The sequence below is a fragment of the Mobula birostris genome, chromosome 15 (assembly GCF_030028105.1).
Source record: "Mobula birostris isolate sMobBir1 chromosome 15, sMobBir1.hap1, whole genome shotgun sequence".
Classification (NCBI taxonomy): domain Eukaryota; kingdom Metazoa; phylum Chordata; class Chondrichthyes; order Myliobatiformes; family Myliobatidae; genus Mobula; species Mobula birostris.
Window position 1 is genome coordinate 69,895,299 of NC_092384.1, and position 13,047 is coordinate 69,908,345.

The following is a 13,047-nucleotide window of genomic DNA, read 5'->3' on the forward strand; positions in this document are numbered from 1 at the left end:
AGAAACCAATTGCCAATCTTTGATGTTAACATGTTGATGCCCTCGATATTCTGGGTGACAGAAGATATGAGTTTAAATGATTATCAAGACAGATATTCCTGTTCAAAAGTCCTAGTTTCTGCAGTCATGTGTTGTAAAACATTGCACAATTTTTTGCATGAATAGTTTAGACAACTTTGTCACTACCATGGTGTAGTTACAACAACTTTGATCATGCTTTCAGTCATGTTTCTAATTGCAATCAATGGGGATGACACTTCTGCCTCAGAGTTGAAGTAGTTTGAACAGACTGAGGAGCTTAGAGGTGTTACATTCAGAAATGGGAAGGGTGAACAGTTTTAAGTTCCTGGGTGACAACACCTCAGAAGATCTAAGTTTCAGGCCGAGACCATCCTGATGAAGGTTCTTGGCCCAAAATGTCGACTGTTTACTCTTTTCTGTAGATGCTGCCTGGCCTCCTGAGTTCCTCCAGCACTTTGTGTGTAATGCTTTGGATTTCAGTCATCTGCAGATTTCCTCCATGGCCCAGCATATTGATTCAATTACAAAGAGGGCATGCCAGAGGCTATACCCCTTTAGGGGTTTAGGAGATTTTGCATGTCACTAAAATGCTAGTAGATTACTACAGCCATACTGTAGAGACCATCCTAACTGGTTGCATCACCATCTGCTATGGAGGGTCCACTGCAAATAATCCAAAAAAGCAGCTGAGAATTATAAACTCAGAAGTGGAGACTAGCCTCCCCACCATCGAGGATAACGTCAGAAAGTGATGAATCGAAAAGGAGGCATCCATCATTAAGGATCTCCACCACCCAGGACATGCCCTTTTCTCATTGCTAACATCAGAGAAAACCAATTTCCCCCGGGATCAATAAAGTATGACTATGACTATGAGAGAAGAGGTACAGGAGCCTAAAGACACACAACATAAAGTATACATTATATAAACTCTCTCTAAAATTGTATATATTATTTATATTATATATAAAATACAGATATATACTATATATTATAATTTATAGTATAAATAGTATGTTTATGTATTGCAGTGTACTGCTGCTGCTGCAAAACAACACACTTCACCACATGTCAGTGATATTAATCCTGATCCTAATTTGATTTTGATTCAGATTGTGAGCTCAAAATGAATGATAGGCAAACTTCCTATCATGTACTTTAATTCAACCAAGCTTTGTACTCCATGACTAGTTAATTTCATGAACTATTCAGTAACCAGGACAATTCCAGGTTTGATATCTACTCTAGTAGGTATCCAGGAAGTACAGGACAATTCTTATTCGTGTTCCAGAACTAAGAAGATAGGATAGACCAAGCAGAAATAAATCTGATCGTTCAATTCCAATAATTACCCATGTTTTGTCCAAAATGAAATATATTATTGAGCTATTAGCCATGAGAGTCAATTTGTAAATAATTAATGAAAACACAAGCCTACAAAATCAAACTGTGATTTCTACTAACCACAATGATTCATAAACTATTTTTTTTAAAGATTGTGGAACACTAAAAATGTCTGCATCTATCAAAGTATCTTAAAATTTACCAGCCAGTCACCTACTTTAATAGTTTTCATGAACTTCAGAATCAGAAATAGAATCAGCTTTAATATCACTGCCATATATGGTGACATTTGTTGTTGCAATATATTACATTACATATAAAAACTGTGAATTACAGTAAGTAATTATATTAAACAGTTAAATTAAGTAAGTAATGTAAAAAGGTAGTGAGGTAGTGTTCATGGTTCAATATCTATTCAGAAATCTAATGGCAGAGGGAAAAAGCTGTTCCTGATTTGTTGAGTGTGTGCCTTCAGGCTTCTGTATCTCCTTCCTGATGGTAGCAATGAGAAGAGGACGTGTCCTGGGTGGGGCGGTTCCTTAATGATGGATGCTGCCTTTTTGTGCCATCACTCCTTGAAGATGTCCTGGATATTGTAGAAGCTAGTGCCCATGATGGAGCTGACTTGAGTTCACAGCTTTATGCAGCATCTCTTGATCCTGTGCAGTAGCCACCCTATTCCCCCCCACCTCCAAACTTTCAAGGGAAATAAATAATGAAGCAGCATTCTTTACAAAATGTGGTTGTAGCTTGCCTCTGAAAAATATTGATTGACGTCATCTCACCTAAGGCAGGATTGCAGTGGAACAAGTTTCATCTCACCAGTCATGCAACCTCTTGTAGAGTTTCTACCAACTTAGAGATGTTAAAAGGTCTCAACTAAAAAGTTAATAGTGCACCATTTCTTGGGAAATGGTGCAGTTGTTTTCTTCCAGAATGACTTTACAATATTACAAGAAATTACTTGCATTATCCAAGGAGAAAAGGCAAATTGTCACAACTTTGTTGGTTGCCTAATCTTGAATGCTCCACACAAATGTTTGGTGAAAGCCAAAGCAACTTTCCATAAAAGGAAAACTCTTATATATTGATTTTACTCAGAAACGCAGCACGGAACAGGCCCTTATGACCAACGAGCCACATCACCCAACAATCCACCGTTTAACCCTAGCCTAATTACAGGACAATTTACAATGACCAATTAACCTACTAATCAGTACGTCTTTGGACTGTGGGAGGAAACTGGAGAACCTGGAGGAAACCCGTGTGCTGACAGAAAGAACGTCCAAACTTCTTACAGATGCTGGATTTCATCTCCAAACTCTGATGTCCTGAGTTGTAATAGCATCACGCGAGCTGCTATGCTACCATGGTGGTCCCAACTCTGTATGCTTAAGGAAGGGAAGAGCAGATTAATTAATTAGCTCTTTCAAGCAGATGGCACCGGGACAATGGGCTGAGTGGCCTTGCACAGACTATTTGTAGAAGGCACAGACAGTACTGGACGTTGATGAAACTTCTCTTCGTCACATTTTGTTTAATTGAACCCTCATGGCTAATAGAAGGAAGATGTGATTTCCTCTTATACAGTGAAGAGCTTATCTTGCATATGATTCACACAAATCAAATAATCTAAGTTAACACACACACAAAATGCTGGAGGAACTCAGCAGGTCAGGCAGTATCCATGGAAATTAATAACAAGTCAGTGTTTCGGGCTGAGGCCCTTCTTCAGGACTGGAAAGAAAGGGGGTAGATACCAGAATTAAAAGTGTGGGGGGGTTGGGGAGGAGGATAGCGAGAAGGTGATAGGTAAAGCAAGGTAAGTAGGAAAGGTAAACGGCTAGAGAGGAAGGAATCTGATAGGAGATGAGAGTGGACCATAGGAGAAAGGAAGGGGGAGGGGACCCAGGGAACGTGATAGGCAGGTGATAAGAGGTCGGAAGCCAGAGTGGGGAATAGAAGAAGAGGGGGAGGAGGAGTGATATTTTCTTACTGTACAGAGAAATCAATATTCATGTCATGAGGTTGGAGGCTACCCAGATGGAATATAAAGCATTGCTCCAACACCCTGAGGATGGCCTCATCTTGGCACAAGAGGAGACCATGGACTAACATGTCAGAACAGGAATGGGAATCAGAATTAAACTGTTTTTACAAATGAGAGAAAATCTGCAGAGGCTGAAAATCCAAGCAACACACACAAAATGCTAGTGGAACTCAGCAAGCCAGGCAGTATATATGGAAAAAAGTACAGTCGACATTTCAGGCCCAAACCCTCCCTCCAAAACAGTCCTGCCGAAGGGTTTTGATCCAAAACGTCAACTGTAATTTTCTCCATAGATGCTGAGTTCCTCCAGTATTTTGTGTGTCTTGCTTAAAATGTTTTTGTTTTTTTTCATTCAGAATTTAAATTATTTATAAATAACTCTTTTAAATGTCAGATTCTTCACTCCTGAAGCCAAAATCCATAAACTCAGATTGACCGCTGCTACTGATTGGCTGCGTATTTAACAAACAAATGACTAACAAGCCAAACAAGAACATTTATAAGAGATTGTTCCCCTTCATTGCACCAGTACATTACCTGTATCAAAGTTTAAGACTCTAGCTGCTTCGCCTTCTATGGTGACGACAACATTATCTCCTTCAATGTAAGCTGCCGTGACCCTCCTGTGTGACAGCATGATTTCAAATAATCTTCGGCTGCACTGTAGAAGGTGAATCGTCAGGTCATTCACCCTGGGTTCAATGTCCGTTTTGTATGCATTGAAGGATTGATGAAATATATTCTTCATTATCTGCAAGGAGAAAAGGAATTTGCAGTGAGATACATCCATCTATTGAGCAAGGACTTGAGCAGCTAGTAGAGTTGCTGTCTCACAGCTCCTGCGACCTAATTTCGAATTTGATCTCTGCTGCTGTCAGTGACCGTATCTTTCAGATGACAAACAAGGGAAAATCTGCAGATGCTGGAAATCCAAGCAACACACACAAAATGCTGGAGGAACCCAACAGGCCAGGCGGCATCTAAGGAGAAGAGTACATATGACATTTCAGGACAAGTCCCTTCAGGTGCTCCAGTTTTCTCCCACATCCACAGGACATGTTGGTTGGTAGGTTAATTGGTCACTGTAAATTGCCCCTAGTATGTCAAGGAGCTGATGGATATATGAGAACAAAATGGTATTAGCGCAGTTGATGGTTATTATGGATTTTGAGCTGTAGGACCTATTTCTGTATGACTCTATGAGAAGCAATTTATAGGCAAGTCACAAAATGAAGAGAACAGCAGAAGACATCCAAAAGTTCCTATAATAGGGTTCACCACATGTCAAGAATGAGTGGGGGCAATATCTGTGGTTAAGTTGATGGGCTAGGAATCCATGGCATAATGATTGGGAGACAAGTTCTGTTAGATAAATAAAGCTGGGAAAGTTAAAGGAAGTGGTCAGTCAGTGACCATAGAAAAACCATAAGAGCTGATCATTCAACCTTTAAGCCTATTCCACCACTCAAAACCATCAGCGTTGATCCTTTATCTCTCTCCCTGTGCCTTGAGTCAAGCAATATTTCAACCTCCTTAAATTTATCCAGAAACTTGGCCTCCACTGACTCGAAAGGTTCACCATCCTCTGAAGACATCTTTCACATAAATCCTAAATGTCCTACCCAAGAATGAAACCCTTCATTCTAGACTTCTTAACCAGGGGAAGCATCATTCTCTGCATTTGGTCTATCTAGCCCAGTCAGCATTTTCTATCCAACAAATAAGTGGATTATCAAAATAATTCCATTAGTTTCATTTAGGGAAGGAAATCTGCCTCCTTATTCCCTCTGGTTTGGAAGCGACTCTTGACTTTTGCATCAGTGTTGATTGTTGCTGCCATGAGGCAGAAGGTACAGGAACCTCAGGACTCTGATCACCAGGTTCAGGAACACATAACACACCTCAACTATCAGACTCTTGAACCAGAAGGGATAATTTCTCTCAACTTCAATTGTCACTCAACTTTATCTATCCCATGACTGAACTGTTCCCACAACCTATACACTCACTTCCAAGGACTCTTCATCTCAATATTTATTATTTATTATTTTTTTTCTTTTATATTTGCGCAGTTTGTTGTCTTTTGTACACTAGTCATCCACCCTACTGAGTGCGGTCTTTCATTGATTCTATTATGGTTATTGGATTTACCATGTATGCACGTAAGGAAATGAATTGCAAGCTTGCATATGGTGACATATATGTACTTTGATAATTAATTTACTTTGAACTTTGGACTTTAATTTCTAACTGTTCTCAAAATATTTTCATAAGCTAATGGCTCGTTACCACTCAAGGTCACCTAGGGATAAGCAATGAAAATTAGGATTTACCAGAAAAAACCTACAGTACAGTCTCCACTGGGCTGTAAAATGTGTTAAGGTTTAGTGATCTTGTCATTTCCATTCTCTACCTCACTGTGTCCATACCTCACTAACTGAAGATAAATAGGGGACTGAGGAACACATTACCTTCCCAACAACCACAATAAAGAGTGTTTGAACTCAATATATGCTGCTAGATTGGGGGTCATTCCTAAAGTAACAGACTCCAATCCTCTGATTGCTCCACCTGTCAAACTCTATTTCTTTCTAGTAACTTCAACTAAAATCTAGTCCTCCTTCCCTGATCACATCGTCCAACTCAAGCTGTTTACTGCATATTTACTAACAAATTTAACAACATCAATCCCAGCAAAATGGGAACTCAGATTCACTAATTTATTTTTGGATTTACCAAAGTCCAAATATTTCTAAATTATAGCCAGGTGAATCTAAGTCGCCATTTTGGGTACTGACAATTATATATTTTAACCTGTTCTCCCATTGTTTGGTGACAGGAGTTGACAGTAATAATTCAACTTGTTTGTCATTCTAGACCAGAGTTTCTCGAACTTTTTAATGCTATGGACCAACAGCATTAAGCAAGGGGTCCATTTGAGAATTTCTGTTCTAGACCCAACTATTTGCCTTTATTTGGCCTCACCCTTTATTATTTCATCTCTCCTTCTTCCAGACAGTCATAGACTTCCCCTCATTATTTCATCCTCTTTCATCTTTGCACTTGCTTCAACCCTCTATTAACATCTTAATTTTTTCCAGGGTAGATTATCTATTAAGATTAGAGTCAGAGTGTCATGGAGACATAGAACACTACAGCACAGAAACAGGCCCTTCAACCCATCTACTTCATGATGAATTATTTTCATCCTAGTCGCATGAACCCACACCTGGACCGGAGCCCTCCATACTCCCTCCCCCCCCCCATTCACGTACTTATCTAAACTTCTCTTACATGTTGCAATCAAACCCACGTCTACTGCTTCCACTAACAGCTCATTCCACATTCACACTACCCACCGAACCGAATGAAGAAGTTCTCCCTGAGGTTACTCTAAAGTGCATTCAGTGACACCTGTACATCTGCTTAGTAATGCAAATATCTAATCAACCAATCATGTGGCAGCAACTCAATGCAAAATAACATGCTCACATGGTCCAAGAGGTTCAGTTGTTGTTCAGACCAAACATCAGAATGGAGAAAAAATGTGATCTAAGTGATTGTTGGTGCCAGATGGGGTGGTTTAAGTACAGTGCTGTGCAAATGTCAGAAACACACACACATATATAGCTAAGATGTCAAAGACTTTTGCACAGTACTGTAAATTGTTTTTACATCATTTCCTGCATCAGTTAATTTTGATTAGATTTGAAGCACATAATGGAAAGACATTAATTTGCTCTTGAACTAGCAGTATCTGTGAGTCTTCTTAATATTGGGAAACATTTAATAGATACAGTACCTAATAAAATATCCACTGAGTGTATTTGACTTTTCACTCTTAACATATGACCTCCAGTTCAAGTCTTATCCAACCTCAGTGGAAAAAAGCTTGCTTGCATATTTCCTTATCTACACCCCTTGTAAATTTGTATACCTTTAATCAAATCCCCACCCCCATTCTCCTATGCACCAAAGAATGAAGTCTTAATCTATTCATCTCTCCCCATACACAAACAAAAAAAAATCTGCAGATGCTGAAAACCCAGCAGCACAAACAAAATACTGGAGGAACTCAGCAGGCCAGGCAGCACCTATGGAGAAGAGTAAACGGTTGACGTTTCATAGAACATAGAATAGTACAGCACAGTACGCACCAACCACTCCCTGCATAAAAAACCTTCCTCTAATATCCCCCTTGATCTTCCCACCCCTTACCTTAAACCCATGTCCTCCTGTACTGAGCAGTGGTGCCCTGGGAAAGAGGTGCTGGCTATCCACTCTATCTATTCCTCTTAATATCTTGTATACCTCTATCATGTCTCCCCTCATCCTCCTTCTCTCCAAAAAGTAAAGCCCTAGCTCCCTTAATCTCTGATCATAATGCATACTCTCTAAACCAGGCAGCATCCTGGTAAATCTCCTCTGTACTCTTTCCAATGCTTCCACATCCTTCCTATAGTGAGGTGACCAGAACTGGACACTACTCCAAGTGTGACCTAACCAGAGTTTTATAGAGCTGCATCATTACATCGCGACTCTTAAACTCTCTCCCTCGACTTATGAAAGCTAACACCACATAAGCTTTCTTAACTACCCTATCTACCTGTGAGGCAACTTTCAGGGATCTGTGGGCATGTACCCCCAGATCCCTCTGCGCCTCCACACTACCAAGTATTCTGCCATTTACTTTGTACTCTGCCTTGGAACTCCATCTGCCACTTCTCAGCCCACTTCTGCATCCTATCAATGTCTCTCTGCAATCTTCGACAATCCTCTACACTATCTACAACACCACCAACCTTTGTGTTGTCTGCAAACTTGCCAACCCACCCTTCTACCCCCACATCCAGGTCGTTAATAAAAATCACGAAAAGTAGAGGTCCCAGAACCAATCCTTGTGGGACACCACTAGTCACAATCCTCCAATCTGAATGTACTCCCTCCACCACCACCCTCTATCTTCTGCAGGCAAGCCAATTCTGAATCCACCTGGCCAAACTTCCCTGGATCCCATGCCTTCTGACTTTCTGAATAAGCCTACCGTGTGGAACCTTGTCAACTGCCATACTAAAATCCATGTAGATCACATCCACTGCACTACCCTCATCTATATGCCTGGTCACCTCCTCAAAGAACTCTATCAGGCTTGATAGACAGGATCTGCCCTTCACAAAGCCATGCTGATCGTCCTTGATGAGACCATGATTCTCTAAATGCCCATAGATCCTATCTCTAAGAATCTTTTCCAACAGCTTTGCCACCACAGACGTAAGGCTCACTGGTCTACAATTACCCGGACTATCCCTACTACCTTTTTTGAACAAGGGAACAACATTCGCCTCCCTCCAATCCTCCGGTACCATTCACATGGACAACGAGAACATAAAGATCCTAGCCAGAGGCTCAGCAATCTCTTCCCTCACCTCGTGGAGCAGCCTGGGGAATATTCCATCAGACCCCGGGGACTTACCCGTCCTAATGTATTTTAACAACTCCAACACCTCCTCTCCCTTAATATCAACATGCTCCAGACCATCAACCTCACTCATATTGTCCTCTCCGTCATCAAGTTCCCTCTCATTGGTGAATACTAAAGAGAAGTATTCATTGAGGACCTCGTTCACTTCCAAAGCCTCCAGGCACATCTTCCCACCTTTATCTCTAATCGGACCTATCTTCACTCCTGTCATCCTTTTTTTCTTCACATAATTGAAGAATGCCTTGTGGTTTTCCTTTACCTTTTTTGCCAAGGCCTTCTCATGCCCCCTTCTTGCTCTGCTCAGCCCCTTCTTAAGCTCCTTTCCTGACAGTTTTTAAGGTGGGGGGTTATATGGGAGGCAGGGTTTAAGGGTCGGCACAACATTGTGGGCCGAAGGGCCTGTACTGTGATGTACCATTGTAGGTTCAATGTATGTTTACCTCACTGGGAGCAAGCTTGTCCTCAGCCTCTGCTCACTGAAGCCTCTCGAGCCAATGCCTTCCTACTCTGTCTCTCACTACTCCGTTACTGCTCCGTTAATTTGTTCGCTTTCTAAAGTCTCCCGTTGTCTCACAGTCCGATCTTCACGTGTTCGCGCAGTCGTGCCCCATTCAAACTGCTGAAGAAATGATCCTCCCCTTCTCAATCTGTTAGCTTCTTAAAGTCTCCCGCTGTCTCACAGGCCGACCTTCACGCGCTTGCGCAGTTGTGCGCCGTTTCGGCTGAGATGTTAACCCTGATGAAGGGGTCTCGGCCTGAAATGTGGACTGCTTATGCTTTCCCATAGATGCTGCCTGGGTTCCTAAGTCCCTCCACTATTTTGTATGCATAGCACATTTCCCTATTAATTCATATCTTCAAGTCCCGACAACATCCTTGTAAATTTTCAAGTTTCTTTGAACAATGCTTGGTATCCTAGCCTGGTTTTCAATTCATAACTCAACAGGTTTCACACCTTCAACTGTTTGCTAAACAAGTTTTTAAACAATGTAATATGCTTCAACCATCACTGACATTGACTTTAAGTTCCTGAAAACTGGGTTTTCCCTCCATATCCTGTGCCGCTGATTTTAAAAGCCTGCTCAAAAGATTGGCCCAAATGGGAAAAAACAATCTCTCGTTTACAAAGTTATTCATCTTGAAAACATGTGTTATGTAATCTTTATTTCCAATTCTATCATCTCAAACTGAACAGAAAAAGTCAGCTTTGTTGCCATTGAGTTTGGTAGATCATTTCACAAAAATGGAATCAGAATCATTCGCGAAAGCTGGTGTTAGCTTGGACAGATCTTAATTTCTCTATAGGTTAAAAATAGGCTTAAAGAGCCTCTTTATCAAGCAGTCCTGCTCCCAGTTGGTATGTGCCTGTCAACTTGCACCTCATCTGTATTTTCAAAGGCAGTGCTAATGCATGGCCTCACATGTAGGAAAACAGATGTGAGCTCCGTACTTATTAAGAAGAGGCAAATTCTTCCCAAACTATCTAATCTTAAAAATATTTGAACACTGGCACATTGCACACTGGTTATCACATTAAACCACAAGCAAGTGATTCATTCACCAACTCTGAAATCAAAGTAAATTTATTATCAAAGTACATGTCTGTCTCCATATACAACCCTGAGATTCATTTTCTTGTGGGCAAGAAGCTAATAACTATAATAGAATCAATGAAAGACAACAGGGCAGACATTCAGTGTGCAAATACAAAAGTAAATAATAAAGGCCTGGGCAAGTTTGTATGGAAGACCAGCAGTTGCCCATGCTGCAAGTCTCCCCTCTCCACGACACCGATGTTGTCCAAGGGAAGGGCATTAGGACCCATACAGCTTGGCACCAGTGTCATCGCAGAGAAATGTGTGGTTAAGTGCCTTGCTCACGGACACAACACGTTGCCTCGGCTGGGGCTCAAACTCATGACCTTCAGGTCACTAGTCCAATGCCTTAACCACTTGGCCACGTGCAAGTGGTTATACAAAAGTAAATAATAATAAATAAGTAAGCAATAAGCATTGAGGACATGAGCTGAAGAGTCCTTGAGAGTGAGTCCATAGGAGGTGGGAACAGTTCAGTGATGGGGTGAGTGAAGTTATCCACACAGATTCAAGACCCTGATGGTTAACTGTTCCTGAACTTGGTGGTGTAATTCCTGAAGCTCCTGTACCTTCTTCCTGATGGTTGCAGCAGTAAGAGGGCACGACCTGGATGTTGGGAGTCCCCAGCAGTGAATGCTGCTTTCCTGCGACAATGTGGTATAGAGGTACTGAATGGTTGGGAGGGCTTTACCTGTGATAGACTGGGCCTATCCACTACTTTTGTAGGATTTCCCATTCAAGAGCATTCGTAATGGCTGCAGCGAGAAGCCATGGCTTGGGTGGTGGCGGTTCTTCAAAAAATTGAGTGTTTCAAATTGTTTTCTATGAATTCACATCTTTATACTTTAAATAAAGTTTTTATGTTTGAAGTTATAATTTTGGGGTTCTTTGTGATCAGTGTCAGATAGAAAGTCTCATAACTAGCATTGCATGTTGATACATCACTTTGCACCATCATCAGTGCTTTAGCTGGAGCTGCCTAAAGCCAATTGTTTCACTGAAATATCATTAAAAATAACACACACACTGAATGCTGAGGGAACATATCAGGTCAAACAGCAACTATATAGAGGAATAAACAACCAATGTTTCAAGCCAGGCCCCTTCATTAGGACATGAAGGGTCTTAGCCCAGAACATCGACTGCTTATTCCTCTCCATAGATGCTGAGTTCTTCCAGCATTTTGTGTGTGTTGATGTGGATGTCCAGCATCTGCACAGTTTCTTGTGTTAATATTATCAGGAGACTCACTGCTAAGGGAATTGCTCCACTCCTCACATTAACATGGGCAAGGAGCAGATTCTGTGCCATTACATCCAGCCCTCCGGGTTTCCTGGATCATTGCTCTCAAACAGAAAATGAAAACTGAAAATTGAAAAGCAAACAATTACTTGCAATATAAACCAAATGGCTGGTTCTTTCCTCCTTTTGTATAATAATATACTCTATATGCAGAATCAGCTGACTCTATTTTATCCATTTTGGGCGCCGTTAATCCCATGTAAAGAAACACAAAGTTTGCATGAAAAACTGTCATCTTATCAATCCTTATTTTTTTCTCTCTCTCTTTCTCTCTCTCTTTCTCTCTCATGATTGCCAGTCAGTCCTCGAGACAGAGGACTTGGAGAAGTGATGTGGAAGATTGTAACATAGGAACAGCGAGTTGTTGGTCTCCACTCACGTTGTTGCAGAAGCAACTTCTCTCTCCCTCGCTAGCGAGAGAGGGAGAGAGAGCCTGTCTGAGATAGCAAAGTGCTGGTTATGGATTGTAGTTTTGATGGAGTTAATGATTTTTGTGTTTAGGACAATACATTTAGCAATTGACTATGACTACCAGTCTTCACATCTGAAAATGTATTGTGTATTTAATTTCGAGTGCAGTTCTGAACGATGGGTTCCTGAAAGCTGTGAATCCCAGTCCAGACAATGCTGATTAAAATTCAAACATGAGGAAATCTGCAGATGCTGGAATTTCAAGCAACACCCATAAAAGTTCCTGGTGAACGCAGCAGGCCAGGCAGCATCTCTAGGAAGAGGTACAGTCGACGTTTTGGGCTGAGACCCTTCATCAGGACTAACTGAAAGAAGAGCTAGTAAGAAATTTGAAAGTGGGAGGGGGAAGGGGAGATCCAAAATGATAAGGAGGGGGAGGGATGGAGCCAAGAGCTGGACAAGTAATTGGCAAAAGGGATATGAGAGGATCATGCGACAGGAGGCCTAGGGAGAAAGAAAAGGGGGAGGGGGGAAACCCCAGAGGATGGGCAAGAGGTACAGAGGGAGAAAAAGGAGAGAGAGAAAAAGAATGTGTGTATATAAGTAAATAAAATACCGGATTTGGATGTCTGTGGTGTAGATGTGAATCAGGAGCTATGAAGGCTGCATGTAGTTTCAAAGAAAGCATTGTCCACATTGTAAATATGGAGCTGCCCTTTGATGTTTGACACATAAAATATCGAGCCCCACACTGGGCCGGCAGACCTTTCCACCGAACAGATCGCCATGATGCCTGCTGTACTTTGTTTTGTTGAATAAAGAAGCTGCTTTGTATCTACCAG

The 13,047-nt window shown here is 41.4% G+C and overlaps 1 protein-coding gene across 3 annotated transcripts in view; it reads right to left on the minus strand.

Moving 5' to 3' along the window:
* The window catches only part of LOC140210726 (uncharacterized), a 201,209-nt gene that overhangs the window by 61,397 nt on the left and 126,765 nt on the right, over nt 1-13,047 (minus strand). For all 3 annotated transcript variants that reach the window (XM_072279953.1, XM_072279952.1, XM_072279951.1), the window contains exon 4: nt 3,953-4,166. In XM_072279953.1, coding sequence (XP_072136054.1) covers nt 3,953-4,166 — 214 coding nt within the window. The remainder of the gene's footprint in view (nt 1-3,952; nt 4,167-13,047) is intronic.